The 10542-nt window shown below is 44.2% G+C and overlaps 1 protein-coding gene across 4 annotated transcripts in view; it reads right to left on the minus strand.

The window, feature by feature from the left end:
* spi1b (Spi-1 proto-oncogene b) overlaps positions 1-6538 on the minus strand; it is a 45450-nt gene extending 38912 nt beyond the window's left edge. For 2 of the 4 annotated variants that reach the window (XM_080191639.1, XM_080191638.1), the window contains exons 1-3: positions 6276-6538; positions 6069-6162; positions 5146-5226 (exon numbers count right to left, since the gene is read on the minus strand). In XM_080191639.1, the coding sequence (XP_080047765.1) occupies positions 5146-5226; positions 6069-6162; positions 6276-6299 (199 nt within the window). In that variant the 5' untranslated portion in view covers positions 6300-6538. The remainder of the gene's footprint in view (positions 1-5145; positions 5227-6068; positions 6163-6275) is intronic. The other 2 variants (XM_080191641.1, XM_080191640.1) reach the window with 1 other exon arrangement.
* Between the last annotated feature and the right edge of the window lie 4004 nt (positions 6539-10542).

Here is a 10542-nt window from a genome sequence, read left to right on the forward strand (position 1 = left end):
GTGAATCTCCCCTGCATCCTCTCACGTCCTTCCAATAGTGTGGCGACCAATGGACTTGCACACCAAGGTCCCTTTGTTCCTCAATACTCACTAGGGGCCATTGTGTACATCTTTCCCTTATTAGATCTTCCAAAATGCATCACCTCGCACTTATCTAGATTAAATTCTATCTGCCATTACTCTGCCCAATTTACCAGCCAATCAATATCAGCCTGTAGCCTCAGACTATCCTCCTCACTATCAACAACACCACCTAATTTCTTGTCCTCTGTAAATTTGCTAATTATACCTTCTACATTCGATAAAAGTCATCACTGTATATAACAAACAGCAAGAGTCTCAGCACTGATCCCTGTGGTACAGCGCTAGTCATAGGCGTCCAATCACAGAAACAGCCCTTCACTTTGCCTCCTATTAACAAGCCAACTTTGGATCCAATTTGCCTCGGATCGACTGGACTCTAACCTTTTAGGCCAGCTTTATATCTAGGACCTTGTCAAAGATCTTACCGAAGTCCAGTTAACCACATCAACTATGCTAGCCTCATCATAAACTAGTTACTTTTTCTAAAGCTTCAATTAAATTAGTTAGACAGCATTCCCACCAACAAATCCGGACTGACTATCCCTAATCAATCCCTGCCTTTCTAGATGTTGATTAATCCTCTCGCTTAACATTTTTTCCAATAATTTCCCTACCACTGACATTACACTAACTGGCCCGAATTACTTGGCTTATTCCTGCTGCCCTTCTTGACCAAAGGTACCGCATTAGCCATCCTTTGGTCATCTGACACTTCATCTCTGGCCAGCAAAGATTTAAATATCTCCGTCAGGATCCCTGCAATCTCCTCCCTTGCCTCCCACAGCAGTCTAGGATACATCTCATCAGGCCCTGGGGATTTATGCACCTTTATACCCATTAAAACATTGAATACCTTCTCCTTATTAAGCTTATCGTGCTCTAGATCTTCACCGTCCCAAGTGAAATCTTCAGCTACAACGTCTTTCTCGTTCTATCTAACATAGCAAACATTGTCTCTTCTGCCCTTCTTAAACAGATGAACAATCTGGGAAATTACAGTACTATGAGTCTTAATCAGTGGTGGGGAAATTATTGGAGAAGGCTTTTAAGAGCAGGATGTATTCATATCTGGAAGAGAATAAGCTTATTAGCGATAGGCAGGATGGTTTTGTGAAGGGGAGGTTGTGTCTCACAAACTTGATTGAGTTCTTTGAGGAAGTGACAAGGAAAATTGACCAGAGCAGGGCAGTGGATGCTGTATACCTGGACTTTAGTAAAGTCTTAGAGAAGGCTCCTCATGGCAGGCTGATACAGAAGGTGAAGTCACATGGGATTCAAGGAGAACTGGTAAGATGGATACAAAACTGGCTTGGACCTGGAGAGAGTAGTAGTGAAAGGGTACTTTTCTAGCTGGAGGTCTGTGACAAGTGGTGTTCCATGAAGATCAGTGCTGGTCCTATATATATAGTATATACAATTTGGGGGAAAATGTAGGTAGTCTGATTAGTAAATTTGCACATGATACAAAAATTGGGAGAGTAGTAGATAGTGAGGAGGATTGTCAGAGGATACAGCAAGATATCAATCGGCTGGAGACCTGGGCCAGAAGACGAAAACTGGAAGTTAACCCCAACAAATGTGAGGTGATGCGATTATTACTGCATAAGAACATAAGAAATAGGAGCAGGAGTAGGCCATCTAGCCCTTCGAGCCTGCCCCGCCATTCAATAAGATCATGGCTGATCTGAAGTGGATCAGTTCCACTTTCCTGCTTTCTCCCCATAACCCTTAATTCCCTTGTCTATCAAAAACCTATCTACCCGTGACTTAAATATAATTAGCGAGGTAGCGTCCACCACTTCAGCGGGCAGAGAGTTCCAGAGATCCACTATCTTTTGAGTGAAGAAGTTCCTCCTCAACGCCGTTCTAAACTGCCGCCCCTTATCTTGAGGCTGTGCCCTCTAGTCCTGCTGTCCTTTCTGAGCGGGAAGAATCTCTCTACCTCTACCCTATCGATCCCTTTCATTATCTTATACGTCTCTATAAGATCCCCCCTCATCCTTCTAAACTCCAACGAGTACAGACCCAGTCTATTCAGTCTCTCTTCACAGTATAACCCCCTCATCTCCAGTATCAGCCTAGTGAACCTCCTCTGCACTCCCTCCAAGGCCAAAATATGCTTGCGCAAGTGCGGCGACCAAAACTGCACACAGTACTCCAGCTGTGGCCTCACCAGTGCCCTGTACAGTTGCAGCAAGACCTCCCTGCTTTTATATTCTATCCCCCTTGCTATAAAGGCCAGCATCCCATTCGCCTTCTTGATCACCTGCTGCACTGCAGACTGGGTTTTTGCGACTCATGCACAAGGACCCCCAGGTCCCTCTGCACCGTAGCATGCTGCAGCTTTTCGCCCTTCAAATAGTAATCCCTCCTACTATTATTCCTGCCAAAGTGGATAACCTCACACTTGCTAACATTGTACTCCAAAAGGAAAGTATACAGTAAATGGTAGAACTCTTAGAAATATTAGCATACAGAGGGATCTAGGCATCAGATCCATAGTTCCCTGAAGGTGGCAACTCAGGTGGACAAGGTGGTCAAGAAGGCATATGGAGTGCTGGCCTTCATTGGTTGGGGCATTGCGTATAGGAATTGGAAAATCATGTTGCAGCTGTATAAGACTTTGGTTAAGCTGCATTTGGAGTATTGTGTACAATTCTGGGTCACCACACTACTGAAAGGATGTTGATGCAGTGGAAAGGGTGTAGAAGAGATTTACCAGGATGTTTGGAGGATATGGACTATGAAGAAAGATTGAATGAACTTGGATTGTTTTCATTGGAGGGTCAGAGGGTGAGGGGGGGCTTGATAGAGATTTACAAGATTATGACAGGCTTGATTAGAGTGGATAGTCAGAGTCCTTTTCCCGGGGTCGAAGGGTCAATTACTTGGAGGCATAGCTTAAGAATGAAGGGTGAAAAGCAAGAGGCAGGTTTTTCACATAGAAGGTGTGAATGTCTGGAATGCACTGGTGGAGGAAGTGTTGGAAGCAGATTCCATAAAGGCATTTAAGAGGCAGCTGGATAGATACATGAATAGGCAAGGAACAGAGGGATATGGATCACATAGAGGCTCGAAAATATTAGGAAGGCATTTGCATTGACACAGATGTAGTGGGCCGAAGAGCCTGTTCCTGTGCTGTACTGTACTTTGTCCGTGAATATAGATGGAAAATATTAAGACCTTGCCCAAATCACCTGGCTCCATACATAGATTGCCCCTTTGGTCTCTAATGGGCCCCAAGAATTGAACTCATGACTCCTGGTTTATGAAAGCAGTATTCTAACCACTCTCAGCTATGGGGCCAACTGCTCTTTTCCCCTATTGCTGCCCTGTGTTTTTCACAATCTCTAAGCTGGTGTTGCTTTGAACAATGAAGGCTGTGCTGCCCTGTGATTGGTCCTGTTTAGGATAACACTACATACTGAGTGCCAGCAGCACACACTGGTAGATCAGCTCATTATGACCAGTCCTACTAATACTTTTGAAGAATTTTCCAGGACCTCAAGTAATTTTCCTCCTTTGACTAATATCTTCCAATGTGTTAACTGCTCATTTATCTCACTGTGGTTCCTGGGATTTTTCTGATTGTTAAATTGCCCAGCAGATAGGCAACCTGCCTTCCAAAGAAACTCATTTGAGGTTGTGTGTTAATGTTTCTGAGAAAGGTGCTACATAAGCTGAAGAGTTTTTTTATATTCATGGGACGTGGGTGTCACTAGCAAGGCCAGCATTTAATGCTCATCCCTAATTGCCCTTGAATTGAATGTCTTGCATTAGAGTGGGTCTGGTGTCAGACTGGGTAAGGACAGTAGACCTCTTATCCTAAGGGGACAGTAGTGAACCAAAACAGATAGATTTCTAAGACAATCAACAACTGTTTCATGGACTTTTAATTCCAAATTTTGATTGACTTGGTAGGATTCAAACCAGGTCTCCAGAGCATTAACCTGGGTCTTTTGATTACTAGTCCAGTGATGACTGCTACACCACTGACTGTCCTTGATAGTATTGTTTTAGTAGTAACATATTAGTAACTCCTTAAGCCTTTGTTTCAGATGGTATTCTGATCGAAAATGCTAAAGACCCTGCTGCCACTGCCATGAAATCAAACTCAAAGAAAGACTTGCATTTATCTAACACCTTTCACTTCCACAAACAGTAATCAGAGTGCAGTGCAGCCAATGAAATCATTTCAAAGGTTGTGTTGCATCTGAAACAGCAGCAAATGCATGCACAGCAAGATCCCACAAACAGCAATAATCCCCTTTTTTAAAAAAGTTTTTGAGATGTAAATATTGACTGGAATATGAGGAAGTACATTCCCGCACAGTTTCCAACAACGCAATGCAGTACAATGGGGAAGGCAGAAAGAATCAGTTCACATCCAGTTTGCACATTTGGCTCAATTGGATATCCGTGATGATATATGAAGTCTTAAGACTCCTGTCCTGCATTAAGCTGGCTTTATGTATCTCCAGAGGTCAAATCCAAAATTGCTTCATCCTATCTGACCATATGATTGTGGGTCTGTCTCACAGACACACACAGAGCTTGGCAGCTGTACACTCATTTCTCACCACCAATTCTGACTTGCAAAATTTACTAACAGATGTCAAAAGGAAATAAAACTCTGGACAACCACAAAGCTGTTTCTGTCCCCATATCTGCCTGAGAGGTGGAAGTGATTAATATCCTGAAAGCCTGACTACGTCTTGCATGTTCCAGCCTGGATTTGAGCTGGACTGATAGAAATCCTGCATTAGTGTGCCTAGCACAACATTCACACAAGTGATACACCTCTCTTCTTTTTGTTTTGGAGCAGTGAGAAACAAGAACTGGCCATTTGGCCCCTCTTCCTTTGAACTAATTCATGGTTTCCACTCGATACCATTTTCCTCGCACTGTTCCCATATCCCTAAATGAAATTTGTATCTAGAAATCCATTGGTCTCTGTTTTCAATGTCTGAACCTCCACAGTCCTCTGGGATAAGTAATTTCAAATATTTACCATTGTCCGAGTGAAGAAACTCCTCCTCACCTCAGTCTTAAATGGCCTACCTCTTATTCTGGGACAGTGTTCCCTGGTTCTAGATGCCCCAGCCAGGGGAAACATCCTTCCTGCATCTACCCTGTCGATCCCTGTAAGAGTTTTGTACACATCAATGAGTTTATATTGAATCAGTGGGACACAGCACAGATCAGACCATTCTACCCACACTGGCTATCTGAAAGACCCATTAATCCCATTCTCCTGCTCTTTCCCCATAGGCCTGCATATTTTTCAAGTATTTATCTCATCCCTTTTTGAGAGTCTGTCCAATCTGCTTCCACTGCTCTTTCAGGCAGTATGTTTCAGATCTGCCACAGGTGAAGTATTGCACTGCTAGACTGCCGCTTTATTTGTCTGCTTCCATATAATTATGGTGTGTAGATAAATCTCACTGGCAATTTGAGCCTGAATATAGTGCTCTGCCAGTTTGGCTTGCACTGCCTTTTGGGGGACATAGGCGATGTGCTGAGCATTCCAAGTAATGTGCATTGTGTTAATTGTACCAAAGGAGAATTATTCCATGCTATCTCATGCCAAAGGGAACAATCTCCAATTGGCAGCAGACATTGACCTGCTGGAAAGAAACTTGCTTTTAGCTATGGACGTGACGATAAATGCTCACTTATGTCGGGGAGCAGGCTCTGTGTGGTGATCTCCCTATGCACGGTGGTCATGTTAACCTCAAATCTCTTCTTTCAATATGGAGTCTGATGACCGGCACGCTCTCAGAGAGCTGTGGACCCCAACTCCTGAAAGATCTCAACTTCCCAGCAGGACCAGCAGATTCAACAGGGGAAAGGGTCAGTGCTAACGTGTGGACATATCTCACATGACTTATTAAACAGAGTGGCCCTGTCGCCTCGCCCTGGCTGATTTGAGATAAAACCCTGTCCCAGGAAAGTTACAGAACTAAGACAAGGAGCTTACTCACCGCCCTGGCTCTCAGCATCGCTGCTCAGGTAGGTGTAGTATTCATGTGGCTGTCTGCAAACGTCGCTATCGTAAGCAACAATATCCTCGGGATACTGCAATTAATTCAAAGAAACACACTCACAACCAATAACCGAGGAGCAGATCACCAAAATCCCGAAGAGACTCAGTGCTAGTACCCACCCAAAGAAGGGTAGTCTTTACTTACAGGAGCGATGAGATAGCCTTCCATAGCGACCGGGCTTTTAGGACAATTCCTCTGGGCAGCTGAGCAGGTTCAGACAGCCAGGAACATACTTTTTTATCCCCAAGAGTTCCCCAGCAGCAGAAAAGGCGGCCACACCTGTTCCAAGTTACTATTCCAATGTTTCCACTGTAGATCTGAATGAGGGATTTGCTGTACAAATAGTGAGGAGTTAAGTTTACTTTGGAAGTGTTGGGCGCGCCTCTGTCACATTAGCTGCCTCAAAGTGTTAGTAGCCAGCCAGCCAGCAGAGAAACAGGAACCTCGAGATCAGGGTTGGTGTCATCAGACTCCACCTCTCTCTCGGAGTGTACTCCTGCACAGGGAAGGCAGCGGCCAGTCCCAAACAGCCTGGCCAGGGACCTGAGTGTCAAGGGGAAGTATGCGATGCTATTCCAGCTAGTTTGTCAGGCTGGGGACCATGTTTCTTCACCAGCAGCTTCTTTCTCAGAGCTTGGTCAGATAGATACCCTTCCCATAGCTCTTTCCCCTGGGCTCAGAGTGGGAGAGAGAAAGGAGCAGATGACAAAAGGGCCAGGATGTCCCTTCCTGGATGGTTTCCAGGGAGAGTTGCTTTTCGAAAATGACACCATCGTCACCTGTTATTCCATTGCCCAAAGGGTGCGCCAGAGAGATGATGGCAGATCCAACAAAGTAGGAAACCATTCAGCCGTTTAATGGATGAGATTTTATGGCTTCGCCTGGGAGACAGCGGAAATACCCGCCCGAGGTCACAGAGATGTCTGCTGTTGGAGCCTCGCCTACGCCGATTCCGTGGTGGACGAGGTGGTAGAGTTCCGACCATGGTATTTTTGCTGGCTGTCTGCAGGCGCAACTCAACGTGTCCCGCTCCAACGTAAAATGTGCCAGAATGTGGTTGCTCACATCTGCAGCTTCTCCATGACAAACAGCAAGGAATTAGAAGCAACCCCATGTTTGTAGCATTAAACATTGCTACTGCCTTAAAATCATTACCCTACCAGGGTTCCACGGGGTCCTCTATGGCATCTCTCAGTCAATGTACCTGGCAGGTAATACATGCCCTGTTAAGGAAAGCATACCAATTTTTCAAATTCCACTTGGATCCTGAAAGCCAGGTTGCTAGAACATTGGGTTTTGGTCAAACACAGGTTTCCCACAAGTATAAGGTGCTATTGACTGCAAGTGTGGCCTCAAGAGCCCCCTGGAAACAGCCAGTCACATTTATCAATAGGAAAGGCCTCCATTCTTTGAACATGCAGTTGATATATGGTCACAGAAGACAAGTTCTGCATGTTTGTGCTCAGTTCTCAGGAAGGTCTCATATTGTTTGTATTCCAACCCACTCTTGGATGCCATGGATTTTTGAAGGACCTCATCAATTGCTCCTGCTGTTATGACACATTATAAAAAGTCTCACCACACCAGGTTAAAGTCCAACAGGTTTATTTGGTAGCACAAGTCACTAGCTTTCAGAGTGTTGCCCCTTCATCAGGTGAGTGGGAGTTCTGTTCACAAACAGGACATATAAAGACACAAACTCAATTTACAAAATAATGGTTGGAATGTGAGTCTTTACAGGTAATCAAGACTTAAAGGTACAGACAATGTGAGTGGACGGAGGGTTAAGCACATGTTAAAGAGATGTGTATTGGCTTCCCAGCCAGGACAGTTAGTGAGATTTTGCTAGCCCAGGACTGTTGGACTTTAACCTGGTGTTGTGAGACTTCTTACTATGTTTACCCCAGTCCAATGCTGACATCTCCACATCATGATAACTCATTATTACAGACAATTTCATACGCTCCTCCTGTTATTATATATCTGTTATTACAGTTTCACAGTCCCCTCATTATTACACACCTGTTACTACAGATAGTTTTGCACAGTGACACAGTGGTTAGCACTGTTGTCTCCCAGTGCCAGGGACCAGCTTTGATTCCTGGCTTGGGTGACTCCCTCAATGTACCCAAACAGGCACCAGGCGACTTAGGAATTTTCAAAGTAACTTCATTGCAGTGTTAATGTAAGCCACCTTGTGACACTTTAGAAATGTGGCAAAATGGGTCACATTGCAAAAATTTGTTGGCCCAGTCCAGGTATATATACAACATCCCTCCCCTTGTTGTCATGACAATAAATTACTACAATGTTTTACATTGGATCAATAATACTCCAGACACAGTATAATACATCACTATTGATTATAAACAGTCAATAAGAAAGTTGATCAGGAGGTCATCTATTCCTCTCTGGTATACGATGTTTTGTAATTTAGCTGTCCTGACCCTAGAAGTATGCTTTGCTATATCAGTAAAAATTTCTTCTTTTTGAATCAATTCTGCATCATTCTCCTGTGGTACAGCAGCAAAGACTCAATCATCAGGCAATTCAGATTCAACAAAGTTTTTTGTAGGAGTATTCACAACGCTAGGGACTAAAGGAGTTGGCACTTCTGGACATGATTTGGAGAACTCATTTTGTGATAACAATAATTGGTTAGCAAGCCTTCACCAAACTAGTTCATCTTTGATTTGAACCATGTAAGAAATTGGACTAAAATGATGACAGGTACCTGTTTCATACTTGTGACAGAATTACATGCTAACACTCAATCTCATTGTTGATATGAGCACTGTTTTGCCTTCATTTAAGAACATAACATAAGAAGTAGGAGCAGGAGTAGGCCATCTAGCCCTTCGAGCCTGCCCCGCCATTCAATAAGATCATGGCTGATCTGAAGTGGCTCAGTTCCTCCCCATAACCCTTAATTCCCTTGCCTACCAAAAACTTATCCACCCGTGTCTTAAATATATTTAGCGAGGCAGCCTCTACCACATCAACGGGCAGAGAATTCCAGAGATTCACCACCCTTTGAATGAAGAAGTTCCTCCTCAACTCTGTTCTAAACTGCTCCCCCCTTATCTTGAGGCTGTGCCCTCTAGTCCTGCTGTCCTTTCTGAGCTGGAAGAATCTCTCTACCTCTACCGTATCCATCCCCTTCATTATCTTATATGTCTCTATAAGATCCCCCCTCATCCTTCTAAATTCCAACAAGTACAAACCCCGCCTATTCAGCCTCTCTTCATAGTCCAACCCCCTCAACTCCAATATCAGCCTAGTGAACCTCCTCTGCACTCCCTCCAAGGCCAAAATTTCCTTGCACAAGTGCGGCGACCAAAACTGCACACAGTACTCCAGCTGCGGCCTCACCAGTGCCCTGTACAGCTGCAGCAAGACCTCCCTGCTTTTATATTCTATCCCCCTCGCTATGAAGGCCAGCATCCCATTTGCCTTCCTGATCACCTGCTGCACCTGCAAGCTGGGTTTTTGCGACTCATGCACAAGGACCCCCAGGTCCCTCTGCACCGGAGCATGCTGCAGCTTATCACCCTTTAAATAGTAGTCCCTCCTACTATTATTCCTGCCAAAGTGGATAACCTCACACTTGCTCAACTCAAGCTTTCTTGCCACATTTCAAATCAGGATGCATATGATGCGTTCCAGCTATCATTCCTTTCAATGCCACACCCATCACCTTCTCCATCACAGGATTGTTTCTGTATGTCTCTGAACTCTAACAGCTCTCACAGGCTACTAACAAAAAATAAAGATTATTAGCTAAACAAATTGTCCACACAGGACAGCATGTGCATCCTCCTGGTCAAGTTGACTCAATACCCAGAAATCAGGCAGCTGTGGTCTCTGAGTCCTTGGTCAGTGAGGCACCATGCTTCCTTTCCATGTAGACACTCTGGGGTTTGTAATCTCAGCAGAAGCTCCAAAAACTGTTAGAGTTCTTTTGGGGAACAGCAATCTAAAGGTACACTCAGTTGACTCTCAATACAAACAGCGTTGGGTACCATGTATCCAATGCAAGGTCTTTAATTACTTGTGCGTAAGGAGAACTCTCTATGGCCAACATGGAACGGCCAGAGCAGTTCTGAGGTTACAAAAAAAACAGCAAGCAGTTATGGCCAATTACAGCAAATCAGGAACAATAGATTTCTTCACATCTTTCATTGACAAAGATAAACCACCAATCACAACATAGCCTTTTGCCCTGTCTTATCCAATAGAAAACCAATCCTTCATTAACATAATATGTCCCCATATCTTGTTATTTGATAATCGCCATGGTTTCTTGTTCTTTGTTTTCATCCTGCTGTCCTAACCTGGAATGCAATTTTTACGAAACACGATTTTAGATATACTCGCTTACCCTGTGTACATCAGTGTTGGCCTTACTGAC

The sequence above is a fragment of the Carcharhinus amblyrhynchos genome, chromosome 6 (genome assembly GCF_965287045.1).
Source record: "Carcharhinus amblyrhynchos chromosome 6, sCarAmb.v2.hapA, whole genome shotgun sequence".
Lineage (NCBI taxonomy): Eukaryota > Metazoa > Chordata > Chondrichthyes > Carcharhiniformes > Carcharhinidae > Carcharhinus > Carcharhinus amblyrhynchos.